The sequence below is a fragment of the Panthera onca genome, chromosome X (assembly GCF_046562875.1).
Source record: "Panthera onca isolate mPanOnc1 chromosome X, mPanOnc1 haplotype 2, whole genome shotgun sequence".
Lineage (NCBI taxonomy): Eukaryota > Metazoa > Chordata > Mammalia > Carnivora > Felidae > Panthera > Panthera onca.
This window is the reverse complement of record NC_138357.1, coordinates 103,086,660-103,106,565: the sequence shown is the minus strand read 5'-3', so window position 1 is coordinate 103,106,565 and position 19,906 is coordinate 103,086,660. Positions and strand designations below refer to the sequence as shown.

General features: G+C 44.6%; 1 protein-coding gene and 1 long non-coding RNA gene across 18 annotated transcripts in view; one reads left to right on the top strand and one right to left on the bottom strand.

Annotated features, from left to right (window-relative positions):
• The window catches only part of DMD (dystrophin), a 2,113,538-nt gene that overhangs the window by 19,440 nt on the left and 2,074,192 nt on the right, over positions 1-19,906 (bottom strand). For all 17 annotated transcript variants that reach the window (XM_081792827.1, XM_081792829.1, XM_081792824.1 and 14 more), the window contains 2 exons: positions 12,942-13,185; positions 11,884-12,007 (listed from right to left, as the gene is read on the bottom strand). In XM_081792827.1, the coding sequence (XP_081648953.1) occupies positions 11,884-12,007; positions 12,942-13,185 (368 nt within the window). The remainder of the gene's footprint in view (positions 1-11,883; positions 12,008-12,941; positions 13,186-19,906) is intronic.
• Positions 15,856-18,514, top strand: LOC145713944 (uncharacterized). Its single transcript, XR_014136737.1, has 4 exons — positions 15,856-15,986; positions 17,030-17,138; positions 18,074-18,167; positions 18,427-18,514. It is a non-coding gene; the product is annotated as an uncharacterized LOC145713944 (long non-coding RNA).

Here is a 19,906-nt window from a genome sequence, read left to right as displayed (position 1 = left end):
TATGTCTTGAACCAGTTTCCAACTCGATGTATGATTGCCTTATTCTATCTTTACTGCCTTTCTCCAATGGCTTTTTAAATTAGGCTTTAGGGTACCTGGTTTCAATTTTGAATACAATTGCTTTGTACAGGTTTTTAAATATATTCTGGTGTCTAATGATGATGCCAATGATTAGCTGGTCAGTATGGAAGGGGGTCATTCCACACTGTGAATGATACAGTGAAAAGTAGTGACATTCAGAGCCAATATTCAATTTATTTTTTTAGGTGTACAACATAATGATTTGAAATATGTATATATTGCAAATTGATGACTGTAACATTGGTCGCCAAAATACCTACACATTTTGTCTTGTGACAAGAACTTTTTAAGATTTACTCACTTAGCCGCTTTCAATTATACAGCACAGTACAGTATTGTTAATTGTCTCTATGCTGTATGTTACATCGCCAAAACTTATCGACGGAAGTTTCTACCTTTTTTTTTTTTTAATTTTTTTAACGTTTATTTATTTTTGAGACAGAGACAAAGCATGAACGGGGGAGGGGCAGAGAGAGAGGGAGACACAGAATCGGAAGCAGGCTCCAGGCTCTGGGCCAACAGCCCAGAGCCCGACGCGGGGCTCGAACTCACGGACCGCGAGATCGTGACCTGAGCCGAAGTCGGACGCTCAACTGACTGAGCCACCCAGGCGCCCCTCTACCTTTTGACCACCTTCACTCATTTCTCCCAACCCTGCCTATGGCCATCACTCATCTGGTTCTGTGTATCTAGGAGTTTCCTTTCCTTTAGAGTTCACATGTAAGTGAGATCATGTATTTATCGTTTTCTAACTGAGTGTAGTTAGCATCATGCCTGCAAGGTCCATCCATGTTGTCACAAATGGCAGGATTTTAGTCTCTTTGATGGTTTAATTTTCATTGAATACACACACACACACACACATTACATTTTCTTTATCGGTCATTGGACATGAAGGTTGATGCCATGTCTTGGCTATTATAACTGATGCTGCAGTGAACACTGTGGTTCAGATATTTTTTTGAGATCGTGATTATGCTTCCTTCAGATAAATACCCAGAACTGGAATTACTGGATCATGTAGTACTTGAACTTCTAAATTTTTGAGGAACCTCCATACTGTTTTCCATAGTGGCTGCACCAGTTTGCATTCCTGCCACAATGCCCAAGAATTCCCTTTGCTCCACATCCTTACCAACACTTGTTATCTCTGGTCTTTTTGATAACAGCCATTCCACCAGGTGTGAGGTGAAATCTCATTATGATTTTGACTTGTCTTTCCCTGGACATGAGTGCTGTTCAGCACTTTTTCATGTACCTTTTGGCCATCTATTTGAGAGCAGGAAGCATGTACCTGTTGGACATAAACATTGGAAAATGTCTATTTAGCTCTTCTGCCTATTTGAAAATCAGATTTTCTTTTCTATTGAGTTGTAGGAGTTCATATATTTTGGATGATAATCTCTTATCAGATAAAGGATTTGCAAATATCTTCTTCCATTCCATAGGTTGCCTTTTTCGTTGATGGTGTCTTCTGCCGTGCAGAAGGTTTTCAGTTGAATGTAGTCCTACTTGTTTGCTTTTGCTTAACTGTGCTTGTGGTGCTAAATCTAAAAAGTCCTTGCTGAGGCAGATGGCAAGGAGCTTACCTCCTAAGACTTGTATTGTTTCAGGTCATAGGTTCAAGTCTTTAACCCATTTCGAGTTGGGTTTTGTGCAAGGTACAAGATAGTAGTCTAGCTTCATTCTTTTGCCTACGGATATCCAGTTTTCCCAACACCATTCACTGAAGAGACTTTCTTTTCCCCATTGTATATCCTTGGCTCCTTTGTCATAGATAAATTGAGTATATATGCATGGGTTTATTTCCGGGCTTTCTACTCCGTTGCGTTGATCTTTCTATTTGATTTTAAATGTCAATACCACATTGTCTGGACCATTATGGCTTGGTAATATGGTTTGAGATCAGGAACCATCATGCCTCCAGCTTTGGTCTTTGTCAAGATTGCTTTGGCTATTGGGGGTCTTTGGTGGTTCCATGCCTATTTTAGGATTGTTCTGTTTCTGTGAAAAATACCATTGGGATTTTGATAGGGACTGCATTAACTCAAATGCTTTACGTAGGATGGATATTTTAACAATATTCTTCTAACCCATGAGCATAAAATAGCTCTCCATTGTTTGCATCTTCTTTCATCATTCTTCCATCGATGGTTGATAGCTTTCACTGTACAGGTCTTTCAGCACCTTCATTAAATGTATTCCCAGGTGTTTTATGTATTTACTTCTTGATGTAAATGGGGTTGTTGTCTTAATTTCTCTTTCTGATAGCTTGTTATTAGCGTAGAGAAACAACAGGTTTCTGGATATTGATTTTGTATCCTGCAACTTTACTGAATTCAATTATTAGTGCTAACTAATCATTAGTTAGCGGGTGGAGTACCTGCTAAAAAGTAGTCCCACTAAAAATTAGTGGGTGGAGTCTTTAGGCTTTTCTCTATATAAAACACATTGCAAACTGGGGTCAGTTTTGTCCCTCCTTTACGATTTGGATGGCTGGTTTTTGTTTTTCTTCAGTGATTGTTCTGGCTACGACTTCCAATACTATGTTGAATCAAAGCAGTGGGAGTGGACACCCTCGTGTTGTTCCCGGTCCTGGAGGAAAAGCTTTGTTTTTCACCGTGGAGCATGATGTTGGCGGTGGACTTGTTCCATACGGCCTCTATTATGTTGACGTATATTCCCTCTATGCCCATTTGGTGATAGTTTTTATCATGGATGGATGTTGAATTTTGTCATATGCTTTTTCTTCCCCTACTGAAAGGATCGTCTGATTTTAATCCTCGGTGGCACTGCTGTGTTGTGTCATACTGATTTGCAGACGTTGAACCATTCTTGCATCCCTGGAATAAATCCCACTGGATCGTGGTATACGATCCTTGTATTATATTGTTGAATTTGTTTGGCTAACATTTGCCGAGGTTTTTGCATCTGTCTTTATCGTGGATATTGGCCTATCATTTTCTTCTTTTGTGGTGTCCTTGTCCGGTTGTGGTAGCAAGGTAATGCTACCCTCGTAAAATGAGTCTGGGAGTGTTCCCGCCTCTTCAGTTTTTTGGAGGTGTGAAAAGGATACATATGAACTCTTTATATGTTTGGTAGAATTCACCTGAGAAGCCATGTGGTCCTGGACTTTTGTCGGTTGGAGGGTTTGTGATTACCAATTCAACCTCCTTATTGGTAACGGGTCTTGCCAAATCTTGTATTTCTTCATGACCCAGTCTTTGTAGGTTGCGGTATTCTAGGAATTTATCCATCCATCTCTTCGAGGTTGTCGAGGTAGTGGGCGTATAATTGTTTTTAAGCGTGTCTTACGATCCTTTGTATTTCGGACAATCTGTTTTATTATCTCCTTTTCTTGTTTTAATTTTAAATTCCAGTGCACATACAGTGTTATGTTAGTTTCAGGTGTTCAATATAGTGATTCAACAATTCCATACATCCGTGATGCTCATCATAATAAGTAAACTCCTTAATCCCCATCACCTATTACATCTCCTCTTTGATTTCTAATTTTGACTCCTTTTCTTTTGGTGAGTGTAGCTAAACGTTTGTCTATTTTTATCTTTGCAAAAACTGAGCTCTTAGTGTCATTGATCTTGCCTTTTTTTGATGCTATTCCCTTTATTTCCACTCTGATCTTTATTTCCTTCCTTCTCTTAACTTTGGACTTTGTTCTTCTTTTTCTACTTCCGTGAACTGTAAAGTTAGGTTGTTTGAGACTTCTCTGGTGTCATGGCGTACGTATTTATCACCGTGAACTCCCTCTTTGAACTACTTTTGCTGTGTCCCATACATTTTGGTATGTTGTTTCCCCTTTCATTTGTCTCAAGGTATTTTTTAAATTTCTCTTTTGATTTCTCTTTGACCCACTGGTTGTTGAGGAGCATGTTGTTTAATCACCTCTTTGGGAATTGTCTAGTTTTCTTCTTGTAACTGATTTCTAGTTTCAGACCATTGTGGTCAGAAAAGATGCCTGATTTCAATCTTCTTAAACTTACTAACACTTGTTTGGTGGCCTCTAACCTAGGATCTATCCTGGAGATGGTTCCAATTATGCTTTAGAAGGTATATTCTGTTTCCGGGTATCTAAGTTATCCGTTAAGTCCAGCGTTTGCGTACTGATTTTCTGTCTGTATGATTTATCCGTTAATAAAGAGGGGAATATTAACGTCCCCTACTCTTACTGTATTACTGTCAATTTCTCCCTTTAGGTCTGTTAACATTTGCTGTATATATTCTAGTGCTTCTATGTTGGGTTCATAAATAGATACAAATGTCATATCGTTATTGGACCGTCCCCTTAATACCTAGTGCCTTTTTTTGTGTGTCTCTTAGGACAGTCTCTGTTTTTAAGCCTATTGTGTCTGATGGAAGTAAAGCCATCCCAGCTTTGTTTTGGTTTCATTTCCATGGAATATCCTTCTCCATCCCTTTACTTTCAGTCTGCATGTGTCCTTGTATGTGAAGTGAGTCTCTTATAGGCAGCACGTAGATGGGAGTTCCTAAAAATTTCGGGTAGAGTTGATATGCAATGTCACGTTAGTCACTGAACTTCTCTGTACCTTACGCTATGCTCACAAGTGTAGCTCCCATCTGTCACCATACAATGCTATCATTGACTACATTCCCTGTGCTGTGCCTTTTATTCCTTGACTTAATCATCCCATAACCGGAAGACTGTTATTTCCCACTCACCTTCACCCATCTTGCCCCATCCTTTACCGCTGTCCCCTCTGGCAGCCATCAGGTTGTTCTCTGTATTTATCGGTCTGACTCTGACTCTTCTTGTTTGTTCATTTATTGTGTCTTTCAGAGTCCACATCTGAGTGAAATCACAAGGTGCTGGTCCTTTTCAGTCTTCTGTGAGTTAGCACACTGGAGTCCTGGGTGGGGCTTTTTAGATTGTAGGTTTCAGTCTGTTTTCATTTAAAGTAATATCTCAGGGGCACCTGGGTGGCTCAGTCAAGCCTCCAACTCTTGGCTTTAGCTTAGGTCACGATCCCATGGCTTCACGGGTTCGAGCTCCACATCGGGCTCTGCGCTGGCAGTGCACAGGCTGCTTGGGATTCTCTCTCGCAAGAGAAAGAAACGTAAATAATTTTTCATAGGTATGCACTTACTTTCATAATTGTTTTCTGGCTATTTTGTATTTCCTTTGTTCTCTTGCTCTCTTCCTCTGTGATTTGATCTTCTGTCGTCATGTGCCTTGATTTATCTTTTATGTGTCTACCAAAAGTTTTTGTGTTGTGGTTACCATGAGGCTTATATACAATCTATGTGTAATAGTCTGTTTAAAGTTGGTAACAACTTAGTTTGAATGCATTCTAGAACTCTCCATTTTTGGGGCGCCTGGGTGGCTCAGTCGGATGGGCGTCCGACTTCGGCTCAGGTCATGATCTAGTGGTTCGTGAGTTCCAGCCCCGTGTCAGGCTCTGTGCTGACAGCTTAGAGCCTGGGGCCTGCTTCGGATTCTGTGTCTCCCTCTCTCTCTCTCTCCTCCCCTCCCCTGTTGATGCTCTGTCTCTGTCTCAAAAATAAATAAAAAAAATTAAAAAAAAAACAAAAAAAATCTCCATTTTTACTCCTCTCTCAACATTTTACACTTTTGATGACACAATTTATATCTTTTTATCTAGTGCATCCATTAATGAATCATTATTTTTACTACTTTTGCCTTTTAACGTTCATATGAAATTTCTAAGCGATTAACCTACCACCATTACAGCATTATTCTGAATGTAATGATGTATTTACCTTTACCAGTAAGGTTTATATTTTCATATATGTTCCTGTCACTAATTAGTGCCCTTTGAGCTTAAAGAAGCCCCTTTGGCCTCTCTTGTAAGACTGGCCGAGTGGTGTGAATTCCATCAGCTTGTGTGGAAAACTCTTCTATCTTTGCTTTACTTCTGCAGGACAGTTTTGCCGAATAGAGTATTGTGGATGGCAGTTTTTTTCTTTCAACACTTGGAATATATCATTAAACTCCATTCTGACCTGCAGAGTTTGTGCTGACAAATCTGATAGTCTTATATGGGTTCCCTTGTACTTCACACATTTTCTTGGCTGCTTAAGATTCTCTCCTTGTCTGTATCTTCTGACAATTTAATTATAACGTGTCTGGGTGTGTGTCTCTTAATTCCTCTTACTTGGAACTCTCTGGGCTCCCGGATCTGGAGGTCTGTTTCCTTGCTCAAGTTAGGAAAGTTTTTTGACCCTTTCTTTCTCTCTCTGCTCCTCTGAGACCCCTCTAATGTGAATATTTGTCAGCTTGATCGTATTCTAGAAGTCTCTTAGGCCATTTTCAGTCTTTGCTCTTCTGATGGATGGATTCTACTGTCCTGTCTGGGACTGCTCATCCATTCTTTGAGTATATGTCATCTGTTACTGAACCCCTCTCAAGTATTTTTCAGCTCAATTATTGTATTCTTCAGCTTTGTGGTTTCAACTGGGTACTGTCTTCTATTTTCTTTGTCTTTGGTGAAGTTTTCACCTTAGGTGCATTGCTCCCGAGACCGTGATGTGCATCACTAGGACCATCGTTTTGAACTCTATCAATCAGTAAAGTCACTCATGTCCATTTCATTAACATCTTTTTTGAGGTTTTGTTTTGTTCTTTGATTGGCAACATATCCCCTTTCATTTTCCTTGACAGTCTGTGTCGGTTTCTATGCACTGGATAAAACAGCCACCTCTCCCAGTCTTGGACTGGTTTAAAATTCTTGTAGACGAATCTTCTCTTTCAACTCTGCCCTAGCTCTTGGTTGTCTCTCAAACATTTGTGTTTGTCCAAGCAGCTTTCTTGGTTCTTAGTGGCACCCAGTGATTGAGGGCAAGCCAAGACCTGTCAGTGTGCCAAAGGGCAGGATCGGAGCCAGCAGCTTTTCAAGCCTGCGGATCTCCTTTGTTCAGGGCAAGGCTGGGAGGTGGGAGGGAGTGTTGGTTCCCTGTGCTCTGAGCCCCGAGGGAGAGCCGTTGACATTTTTTTGTTGGCCACCATCCCACCGAACCTGTGAACACAAGCCCTACTGGCCACTGAATCCGGATGATCAAGCTCTGTGTCTCCCGGGTGGCAGCCTTGAAAACCAAGAGATCGCACGTGACCTGGAGGGAGGAGGCGGGAGGGCAGCAAGATGGTAACCGCCAGCCTCCACGTTCGCTGGGGAGTATTTCAGGTGGCCCCTGTGTGTGCGTTAAATTAGAAGCCTACTCCTCAGGCTGAAGCTGTTGTGATAAATTAGGCGGCCTCTCTGAAGACTGAGTGGGTGTATTTTACTCTGTCGCCCCTGCGCGGAGCCCCGAGGGGTTAGCCATGGTGAGTCCGCGTGAGCCCTCGGCTATCTTGGACTCATGCCCTGTTGAATTGAAAGCCACATGTTCTGGGGGCCCATCTCTCAGGCAGGAGTCTGGAAAGCTGGGGCATCAGATGGGAGCTTCAGAGCTCTCCCCGGGAAAGCTGTGAGCTCCTTTCCAGTTGCGTGTTGCCACACGGGGGCTGGAGTTTATGACGGCATTGCGTTGTGTCTCAGCCTCTCCTACCTGTTTCAACGTGGGGTGTTTTTCCCCGCCGCCGTTTGTCTGCAATGTGTAGGAGTCACTGACATGTGCTGGGTTTCTTTCAGAGGGAATTGTTCCGTATGCAGTTATAGATTTGGTATGTCTGTGGGAGGAGGTAATTTCAGGACTCTGCTATCGCCATCTTTAACCAGAACCTCCAAGTAAACCTGTTAAGTATGTGGATTGTTTCTCTGTCTACACAAGGATGTGTTGTGCTTGCTTTCTAAAACGAATGCTTCTTGCGTAGACGGGGCTCGGCTAGACAAGGTAGGAGAGGGTTGATTTATGGAGGCGGGCAACATATTTAGGACCTTGTTTGTGGTTGGGATAGGGGCCGACGCATATGTCCAAACTCATCCAGACATATACATGTGTGCATTTCGTGGTGTAACACTTACAGAAAGTGAAAAAAATCAAAAGAAGGGAGGTAAAGGAAGAAAGGAACACTGGGGAGTGTTCTAGATCATAGGTGACTAGAACGAAATGAGAACTAAGTGCAAATGTGACCCTTCACTGGATGCTGAATGAAAAAAAATAGAAAGCTATAAAGAATATTACCGGCAGAACTGGGGCTATTTCAATTTCAGTCATGTATACTATTGTATCAGTGTTAATTTCCTGTGTGACAATTCTTTAGTTAAAACAATTTTTAACGTCTCTTTGTGAGAGGGAGCGAGTGCAGGGGTGAGCAGGGGAGGGCCAGAGGGAGAAAGAGACAGAGGACTGGAAGCAGGCTCTGAGCTATGGGAGCACAGCCCGATGTGGGGCTCAAACTCACAAACCGGGAGATCATGACCTTGGCCGAAGTCGGATGCTTAACTGGCTGAGCCACCCAGGCACCCCCTCCTGTGTGATAATTCTGCAAGAGAGGACCTTTAGTCTTAGAAGATAGGTGGCGAAGTGTCATTATGTGTGGAATGTAATTATTAAATGCGCCAGTTAAATATACAAACCAACAGACTCTGCACACATATAATAGGCACTTACACTGTGAACGTACACAGTACGCACACAGAGGTGTATACACACGCAGAAAGCAAATGTGGCAACATGTTCAGTTAACTCCAATTCTGCCACAGTTTGAAATGACTCGGAATAAGAAGCTAGGGAACCTCTTTACCCAAATTAGATGAAAAAGTGGGAAGAAGGTAAGGGGTAGTCAGCAATTAGGACTTGTCGCTAAGTCACAGACCCCTGTATGTGTAGTTCACGAAAGCCCAAAGAAGGTAGACTTTGCTAATTTGTCTCTTCCAACACAATGGAAGCTTCGTGATGTTGTCCCCGTCACAGAACGTACGGGAAGCCACATATGGTATGCAGAGACGTCACAGTGCTGAGTACCTGGTGGTTGCCGGAAGCACTCTAACTCATTAGGTCGCCTGGGACGACACGTTAAAAAGTCACCGGGAGACTCTCTGTAAAGAATGCAGCGTGGTTCTGCAACTCCCAGCCTGATCGCTGCTCGGACACTCAAAGCAGAAAGAATCGGGCTGCACTCACTCACATACTCACATGCAGCCTTCGAGAAGATGGTTACAGAGCTGGACAAACCCCAAAAACACAGCCAGTCCACCTGACACTAGCCAGTTAGCCTAAATGCACCACGTACGGCTCTTCTGCCCCAACCGTCTCGGCTCTCCAAATCGTCAGGACCACAACCTGACGGGTCCTGTCATTTGGGTGCTTTTTGGACACACTGCCTCTGTGCCAGTGATGACAGGCCTCGATGATTAATGCTCCTGAGCACCCAGGGTCTGAATCTCACTTGTTGAAAATATGCAACTCAGTTTCACATGCTTTGCTTATGACTTCCAAGGAAGGGGAAATCCTGCAGCGGGAAATAACACGGAAAGCCCACGACCTCTGTTGCTTTTGGAGTTTACAGACTTTTCAAAGGCATCTATTTGTTCATGGGCTGAGCTATCACTTTCGGTCGCAACAGCCCGTTAGTTGTATTCAGATCTCACGGGGACACAGGGAATCCGATGCCGACACCGCCCTGCATCCCCGGGGGTGCGATAAAGCCAGGAAGAGTGCTTCCCACACCTTCTCTTCCTTCACGGAAGCACTGGAACCTGGCTCTCCTACGATTTGACTTCTCTGGAGGAACACAGGACTCTGCCCACTGCTTGAAGGTCTTAAAATTCATCAGATTTGTGTCCACTGCCCTCTTCAGTGCCCTCATCTTCCTTCCTCTATTCCTAAGAACCTCACTACCGTCTGAAGAGCCCAACAATCCGGGTCTCCTCAAACCCATGCAAAGCAGCCCTCAATGGTCTCCATGTAGCAGCTGCTCACATGGGCAGGACTTGAAAGCATTTTACCTTCATCATGTCCAATTTCCCAGACCATGGTCCCTGAGCACCACAGAACTCACATCCTTCACTCTTCCTGTCCATCCCACCAATTTTGGTTGGGCACTTGGCCTCTCTATATGCTCATCTGTGGAACATCTTCAGTATAAATGAAGTCTAAAATGAATTCGTCAACACACCAGGATACCAGAGGTCTACGGGTGAGGGATCAAGGAGAACACGCGTCTCTTCCCTTCCCGGAGGTAAGATCGAGAGGGTCAAGTATAACCAGTCTCGGCCCAGGGACAAGGAAACAGAAAACACGGGGTCTGCCTCATGCTGTGCCTTGAGAGAGAAGGAGAAAGGAAGGGGACAGAGCCAGTATTTGGGGCCTTCACGACCCGCCCCCGGCATGTCGAAGTCTAGCAGGGCAGGAAAATCCAACAGGCAGATGGCTGGTGACCGTCTACCGTCATTTATGTCTCATGCCCTCCAGTTTTCTTCGAACCCCGTCCTAGCAGAGAACACTGCTGAAAAACACTAGACCCTGTCCTCAACAAATTCATCTTCTACTCCAGTCCTTGTTGTTACTTAGTCACGTTTCACGAGTGTCTTCGCTTTGCTTAAGCCTCCCTCGTCTTCGAGATGACCCAGTCCTTTACTTCCCTCGTCTCGGCTGCAAATGCTTTCTCAGAAGTGGCTCGTGCATTTACGTGGTGCAACGCGCTGTAATTTGTTTTCTGCGTTTGACCTTGTGCCCGCATCTTCCCCCTACCTGCTTGCCACTCCTTCACTACCCCGTCACCCAAATGGAGGTCTGCCTCCAGACGCCGGATCCCGGCACCTTCGTGACCAGCTTCTCAGCTCACGCCTTGCAGCTGTCGACTCTGTGGAAGGCGCCATCAAATCCCCGAGCCCGTCCTTTCACGCCAGTTACGGACCTGCGCTGCTACTCCTTTCTGCACATGACTTGGACCTGCCAGTTTCTCACAGTATGTCCCCAAAGGGATGACTATCTTCTTCCAACCAAGTGGCCTCGGCTCGGTTCCCAGTCAGGCCTGGAGCCCCAGGCACCGTGTTTTCAGATCCTAGTCTCGCAGTCCTGTCTTCCCCCCCATCCCTGATGTCTCCCAAGCCTAGACTCTGAACTCCCATAGCTTGGCCTTTTGTGTTTGCCTCTTGATCTCTCTTTCCACCTATAAAAGTTTTCCTCTGGGCCGGAGACAGCTGCCAGAATAGATCTTTTGAGACATTGCGTACCTGGGAAACAGGATTTTCAGTGGCTCTCCAACACTGACCAGTAGGAGTCAAACACCTTTGCCCAACACTCAGGTCACTGTACTGTGATCCCGGCCTTCCTCTGTGGCATTATTTCCTGCCCTCCTGCTTGGACCAGATTTCTCTACAGGAGTTCTGAGCCCTTGGCCCAAGGTCTTCATTTTCACTTAACGTCGTTCCTTCTTCAAAGAGTGCTCGCTTCCTAACTGTTCACAGAAAGCAATTCAGGGTAAAGCCTTTTCTGGCCTCCACAATGAATGGAGCTTAAAGACTAGACGGCCTTATTCCTTTTTACAATTTTCTTTCGTTACTCTAGAAAGGGGGGGAGAGAGGAGGAGGGAGGCAATCTCCGACAGGCTCCAGGCTCGTCACAGAAGCTGACACGGGGCTCGGCCCCACGACCTTAGGATTGTGACCCGAGCCAAAATCAAGAGTCAGATGCTCAACTGGCTGAGCCAGCCAGGCTGTCCCACGTTGCCTTGTTCTCAGTAACGGAACGGCGGGCCCTGGCCCGTGTGACTCATTTTTGTAGGCCGAAGACATTTATGACCGTGCCTTATACGGAGCAGACAGTAGGTGATGAGGTTCATGACGTGAACCTCCGAGCAAACAATTCACCATTTCCAGCCCCGAAGGGAAAACAAACCGCAGGAGTAGCTAAGACACTTACCCATGGATTCTGAAGTCTGACTGCCAACCACCCGGAGCAGCATAGGCTGACTGCTGTCTGACCTCTGAAGAGAGGTAGAAGGAGAAGACACCGTTGTACCATTCACCTTGGCCTCGGCCTGGGGCTAAGGTATCCAGGAAAAAAAAAAACAGAATTAGTTTTCATAATAAGCACTCCAATAAATGTACACGTTTAAAATGAGCGTACTCAGGACTCAGAAATTATAAGCTTTTTTACGTAGAAACTTGCCAAGTTTTGCTGTTGATAAAGCTCCGCAGATGACGTCTCTGTATCTGAACTGTCCCCCCTTATACATTTGAAAAGGAAGGATGGCTCCATCGGAACGAGATCTATAAGATCACGAGACCCGATGACTGAACGACTTAGAAGGTCATGTGACGATGGGGAAACCATGTGAGACCACAAAAAACGTAATGGAGAATGCATACTTTTCTGCATTGAGTAACAAGATGGAGGGGACACGTGTCAAACTTCAAAACTGCCACAAAGCTGGGACTCCGTGCGGGTAGAGCCCACCGCAGCGTATGCTCTTGCTAGGTTTTCAATAGAGGCTTCCAAAGGGAGGTTTTAAGAACTAGAAACCGGGGCGCCCGGGGGGGGGGGCTCAGTCGGTCAAGCGTCCGACTTCGGCTCGCGGGTTCGTGAGTTCGAGCCGCGTACTGGACCCCGTGCTCACGGCTGGGAGCCTGGAGCCCCCCTCGGCTTCCGTGTCCCCCTTTCTCTCTGTCCCTCCCCTGCTCAAACCAAAAAAGAAAAAGAACTCCGTTTCAAGAGGGCACGATCTTCATTCGCTTTTAGGAGACGGGGGGAAACCTTCCGGTATTTATTTCCCAGCTCCCTTTCGAGTGGCTCACACACACAAAGATACAGTGGTTTCCCTCGACAGCCAGCGCTTGGCTGGGCACCTACGGAGTACTCGAGAAACGGATACTCGGGGAGAATCTGAAAAGGACCCCGAGCCCTACTGCCTAGCGCCGGGGCCGGGGGACAAAGGACGCGGCGGCCCGCGTCGCGCGGGAGAGAGACGCGCGCCTCACTTGCTCCAGGAGCTGCCGGAGCCGCTGTAACTGCGACTCCAGCTGCTTGTTGTGGTCTTCTAGGATCTGCATCCTGGCCTCCAGGCGGCCCTTGTGCTGACGCAGGAGCTTGGCCTCGGCAATGAGCTCGGCGTCCCGGGGGCTCTGGGGAGAAGTGGGCATCATCTCGGGAGGGGACGGCAGTGGGGACAGGCCTTTATGCTCGTGCTGCTGCTTGAGACGGTCATACTCGGCTTGCAGGTTCCTGTGGGCGTCAAAAAAAAGTAAAAAAAAAAAAAAACAACAAAAAAAAAACAACAAGATCAAGTTGAACATCGCCTTCGGGTTTCCTAGAGGGCACAGAGCTACATCTGACCACCACCAAACACAACGGCAAGCGAAAGAGAGGTACTCAATGAATGGTTTTCATGAGGACGATCAAACAAAATAAAATTGGAGGCTTCCGCCCGGTGTGGGGAGAGGCTTTTCACCCTTTTTATTTTACACGAAAGGCCTTGTAAGTGCCACATTCAGATGAATGAGCAGCAATGGGTTTAGTCATTTTGCAACCATTTCTTTCTGATGTCACGAGATCACAAGTTTTTACCTCTATCAACACTTGGGTTGGCTTCAAACAAAATCAAACAGCATAGTAGGAGCGTGACTGTGACCCACCACACTCTTGTAATAAACGTGACCTATGCCGAATTCGCTTCAAAAATTTTTGGAAGACATAAAGTCGCAGCTTTCCTATGTCCTCTCCTCAGTATCGAATCTCAGTCCCTCGGCCCCACCGTTTCCAAGGAGATAATGCCGTCCTGAATTCCAGGTCTGTCATTACCATGAACGTATCCACAGATACTAGGTTGAACTTGGCAAAGATGCTGGTCTCGGGCTGGTTTTTTTTTTTTTTTTTTTTTTTAACCTACAAAAATGGCCATTTCCTGGGATTCAATCTCACAGCATTATTTGGCAATGTTCTTAGACTTTAAGAACATTATGTTCAAGAACGTACATACCATTCTAAGAGTCGCTTTTTGCCTTCCACACCGTTTTGGAGATTTCTCCATGTTGATACATAATAGTTGGTGATTTTAAGTGCTGTAAAGTCTTATTCTCCTGCTTGAATACGTCAACAACATTATCCTGTCAATGGATATTTAAGTACTTTCCAACCTTTACCATTATAAACAGAGATGCAATTAACTTCCTTCTGTCTCCTTGGATACCTGTTTAACTTTGTACATGGCATCCCGCAGTACACAAATTTCAGATTGTTTTCTTAAAGTTTATTTTTGAGACAGAGAGAGACAGAGCGTGAGCAGGGGAGGGGCAGAGAGACAGGGAGACACAGAATCCCAAGCAGGCTCCGGGCTCTGAGCTGCCAGCACAGAGCCCGCCGCGGGGCTCGAACTCACGAGCTGTGAGATCATGACCTGAGCGGAAGTCGGACGCTTGACCAACTGAGCCGCCTAGGCGCCCCATGTAGTACGCAAATTTCGAATTTCAACATATCCTCTGTGTGTTCTGCTGCTTTTGAGAAAATCTTCCTTACACCTACGGTGTCGAGTTAAAAATTTGGGGGTTTTTTTTGTTTTGTTTTTACACTTAGAACTTCACCCAGACTCTTTTGTGGCTGCTGTAAAGACACGATCTGATTTTACTCCCCATCCCACAGAGGAGTGAAGCCAGCCCCTTTCACTAAAAAGTCCATCTTTTCGTCACTCCTTTCTGACGGTAGCTCTGCAATACATCAAGCCCTCATGAATACACAAGTGTGCTTCTGGGCCTGTTCTGCTGGTTTATTTTTATGTTGCCATGCAGATCACACACTACAACTTGAACTAAATGGGTGTCTGGGAAGCCCACCTGCTGTGCCCTGCCTTAATGGTGTCTTGGCTCTTCTTGTTGAAATTTGGGGTTTCAATTACATCGGATGGATACAGAGTCAACACGGGAGAAGTCACTTGCTGTTATCGCGTCATCACATCCAAGACTTGACTCCAGTCTGACTTTGCATCCATTAACGATACTCTGCTGCCCGCTGGGTTTTACTCCAGCTCTTCAGGTGGAATGCTGAAACCACACTTGTTTTTTTAATAAATCCATTTAAGACTGTAGATTTCCTTCTTGCTTTAGAATTGCCAAGAGTACAGTTCCAAATGAGGACACTTCTCCTGTTGGCTACCGTGTGCCTGATTACGACTCTCGATCTCTTTCTCGTAGTTCCGGTAAAAACCACAATAAGATGAAGTACCATCTGTGAACAATGGGTATCTGGCCTCAGTTGAGAGAACTTCCTCTCCACAAATGTGGGAGGTCTAGGTCTCTGAGAAAATCCATGAGATACAAGCTAAGTCTTCCCCCTGCCCAGTCTGAGAAAGTAAGATCATCATGTGACCAGGTTTCTAGTCAAGGAAATATTTCCTGTGGTTCCCTATCTGAACTGAAAGATCCACAGGGGATGGCGTGTCCTCCAAGATGCTGGATCTCCACAGTGGAGAAGACCTAAAACCCCATCTATTCTTTTTCTTTGTAAAGCTCTATCCTGGACCTAACTTTACAGGGTTTCTAGAAGTGGTGGAAAGTCACGTGGGAAATCAATACGTGATCTTTTAGACTGAAATCCTATCTGCCATCACGCTTCAAGGAAAGCTGTGTTTGCACTGTTTCACGGCAAGCTGCTTTGACCAAGCCGTAATAAGACAACTTCTCGAAACAAGTTTACCCTAAGCCAGACTCTGCACGTCAGTCCTGAAGGTGGGAACCGATACGTGTAGTTACTGACGTTAATTAAATCCAATGCCTGACTACTGAAAAATGTTTCTGCCAACTTGAAGCAGCATCCAGTGTTTACGAGGTTTCATCTGATAGGAATCACCTTTCTTCCTCCTTGCAGTTACTACAAGCAACCCAACTTTGCCGAAAAGTCCCAACTCATGCCACCTTTTAACGTCGAATCCCATTCAAGATTCTTCTTTCTGAAAACACTATTTTTACATGTGGACTTGAGGACAGGACCGCAAACGATGACCATCTTCTGAAGTGCTCTTCTCAGAGACACAGGTACGTGACTACATTTTCTAGAGAGGTCTTCCCTGGTACCTTGATCTTCTGGATCTAGCTGTCCTAAGAGCTCTTTTTTTTTTTTTAAATGAGTTCATTATAAGTGTCTTTGTTCAGAAAACATGGCTTGGTGTATACAACATGATTACATTTCTGTTTTTATGTTTGCCAGTGGAAACCAGAAACGGTCTATTTGAATCTGCCAGGGCTCCCCAAAGCTGGGCTGTAAAGAATATCAATGACTCTACAGAGGCCCCTTCTTGCCTTCCCAGATGTTGGAAATTCCTCTCAGGGGACCATTTCCTTAAAGACTCCTATCCTTCTTCAGCTCTGGAAGATTCTCAGCTATTGTGACTTCAAATACTGCTTCTCTGCCATTTCCTCCATGTTCTTCGAAAGCGCCTACTAGATATATTTTGGAGCCTGGTGGTGAATTCTGTCTCTCTTAATTGCTCATTTCTTTTAAATGTCCTTATCTTCTCTGATGGGGTAAAGTGTAGAATTTGTCTTATTTTTTTAAGTTGACTGATTTATTTTGAGAGAGAGAAGGACAGAATCCCAAGCAGGCCCTGCACTGTCAATGGGGAGCTAGACAGGGGGCTCGGTCTCATGAACCACGAGCTCACGACCTGAGCCTAAATTAAGAGTCAGGCTTCACAGCTTAACCAACTGAGCCACCCAGGTGCCCCTAGAGTTGGTCCTCTTGAGTCTAGTGACTTCAGTGACCACGGTTGGCATTTGCAAAGAGGCCTTTTGCAAATCCATCTGGTTCTTTCATTTTTACACCTCTCTACAGCCAGCAGTGGGGCTCAGGGTCCTACCCCTGAGATCAAGAGTCACCTGCTCTACTGAGGGAGCCGGCAGGTGCCAGAGTCGTTGTTTTACCCAGTGGCATTTCCTTATCTATTTCTTCTCCTTCTGAACTCTGCTCTGTCAGGTAATTTTATGACTGGGCCCACTCAGGGCCCCCCGTCTAGAGCTAGACCTTCCATTGGTAGTTGACAGATTGATACGAATGCACTCATTGCTCATTTCGTCACCAGGCAAACAGGGTTCAGGTCCTGGTTTCAAGGCTGCGTAGCGATGATCTCCTTGGCGACTGCAAGCCCCGCCTCCTCCCCTTGGAGCATAACGCTGCATCCCTGGCTGCAGGTAAGTGAGGCAGTCCAAACTGATCTTTGTTCACTCCACGTACACGTCTCTACGTGTGTTTGTGGAGCCCTGGTTTTAAATGCCTGGCTCGGGGCCCCTACCTTCTAAGGGGAGTTTTAATTCCTGTTACTATAGCAGGAACTGAAGGTGCACTTAGTCATCTGTACACGCTGCTCAGCACGTGCGGGTTTTCTTCTTTTCATTTCCATCCGTCAGCCACCACTGGATCAACGCCAGAAGCAGGGGAAGGTGGCTGAAAACAAGGGCTAATGTCATGTGCGTCAGCAGCCTCCCAGGACATGTTGATTTTATAGATGTAGGATCAGTGTTCCCTCAGTATTCATTCCCACATAAATTTACCAGGACAGGATTAAATGAGCCCACCAAGTGCCTTTCTCCTAAGCACACAGGTGACACGCATAAATCTTCCATTAAGCTCAATAACAAACTTGATTTCCAGGGACTAGTTTTTCCTCCTAAGACTCTGAAGCAGGATAAGCTGTCAGGCCACAGGTTCAAAAATAGCTCAAAAGAGGGACCTTGGCCAGAAACCACGTAAAATACCAAGTATTTGAAAAAGTGAGGTGTGGTGTGTTGAATGAAAAGATACCTTTTCCTAACACGTGTAGTCCGGGTTGCAGCGTCGTTAGGGCCTATTTTTGCGACAGGAAATAGCAAAATAGGGAAATACTTATTTTCTGATCTTGAAGAATACCTGTGCCAGTGCCTTTTAAAGTTCATCATAACGCTAGGTTTTTTGGACACATTGTAGGGGAGAGCGTTCCCATACAAGACCAATAGAATACTTACCTCAGTTCCAAGGGGAGTTGTTTTAAAGCTCAACCACAAACACTCGCTGTCAATTTATATACTGCTAACAATGTATATCGCGTTCTTGAAGTTGTACATCTCACCCCTCTCAATTCTCTCATTAGAATGTACTTATGATGTCGTTTCAATAGAAACGAATGTATGTCAGCAATCGGATGACGACTCCAGGGAGAATCTATTTACGCTCTTGATTATCTGGTAAGTTCTATTTCTCTGGTAGCTCCCTAAAGAACACTAATTCAAATTCACCGCGCATGGCTTTTGTCACCAGAATTTCTTCCCGCAGCCAGTCCTCCTGAAAAGAAGGCTCCCATTATTTAAGTTCTTATTCTCCGTACAGCTTTAAAAAAATCCCTCCAGCCGACAATTATGTAGATGCATCTGGTTATTTTAGGTCATCCAGTGGACAAGCATGGGTGTCCAGATACAAATTGACATTAAAAATTTTCTCTTCCAGTGCACGTGGAACATTCTCCAAGACAGATCACGTGTTAGGCCACAAAACAAGTCTCAACAAGTTTAACAAGACTGAAATCATATCAAGCCTCTTTTGTGACCACAAGGGTACGTAACTAGAAATCAATTGCAAGAAAAAAATACTGGAAAGACACAAACACGTGGAAAGTAAACCACGAATGGGTCAACCAAAAATTCAAAGACGGAAAAAAAAAATACATAGAAATGAAAATGGGAACAGAATGGTTCAAAATCTTTGAGCCACAGCTAGAGAAATTCTAGGAGGAAAATTTACAGGGATACAGGCCTACTTCTGGAAACAAGCAAAGTCCCAAATAAACTAACCTACAACTAAAGGAACTAGAAAAGGAAAAACCAACAATACCCAACGAAGTCCAAAGTTAGTGGAAGGAAATAATAAAGATCAGAGTGGCATGAATGAAACAGACGAAAAAACCAGAACAGATCAATGAAACCAGGGGCTGGTTCTTGGAAACGAGCAACAAAATTGCTAATAAACCTTTAGCCAGACTCATCAAGAACAAAGAGTACACAAATAAAACCAGACATGAAAGGGGATAAAGAACAGCCAACATGACAGAAATAAAAAGAATTACATACCAATAAATTGGACAACCTAAAACGAATGGATAAGTTCCTGGAAAACTACAGTCTCTCAAAACTGAATTAGGAAGAAACAGTTTGACTACATCAATCAGTAGTAATCAAAAAAACTCCCAACAAACAAAAAAGTCTGGGACCAGACGGCCTCACGGGTATTTTATATTAAACACTTTTTTTATTAAAAAAAATTTTTTTAATGTTTCTTTTTTTTTTGAGAGAGAGAGTGCGAGCAGGCGAGGGGCAGGCACAAAATCTGAAGCAGGCTCCAGGCTTTGAGCTGTCAGCATAGAGCCCAACGTGGGACTTGAACCCATGGACCCTGAGATCATGACCTGAGCCAAAGTCAGACGCTTAACCGACTGAGCCACTCCGGTGCCCCTTTATTAGAACTAATACCTGTTGTTAAAAAAAACCAAAACAAAACACAAACTTCCAAAGAAAAAGGAAATTACAGGCCCAATATCCCTGATAAACATAGATGAAAAAATCTTCCACAAAATTGAGCAAACGATACACCACATTATGAAAATGAAGGATAAAAGCCTTATGATTATTCCAATACATGAAGCAAAAAACATTTGACAAACCTTAACATCCATTCGTAATAAAACCTCTCAACAAGGTGGGCTTAGAGAGAACACACTTCAACATAAGAAAGGCCATATATGACAAACCCACAGCTAACATCACAGTCACTGTGGGAAAACTTTAGAGCTTTTCCTCTAATGTCTGGAACAAGACAAGGATGTCTCCTCTCACCACTTTTATTCAACATACTACTGGAAGTCCTGGCCACAGCAATCTGACAAGAAATAAAGGGCATCCAAACTGGAAGGGAAGAAGTAATGAATGAATTC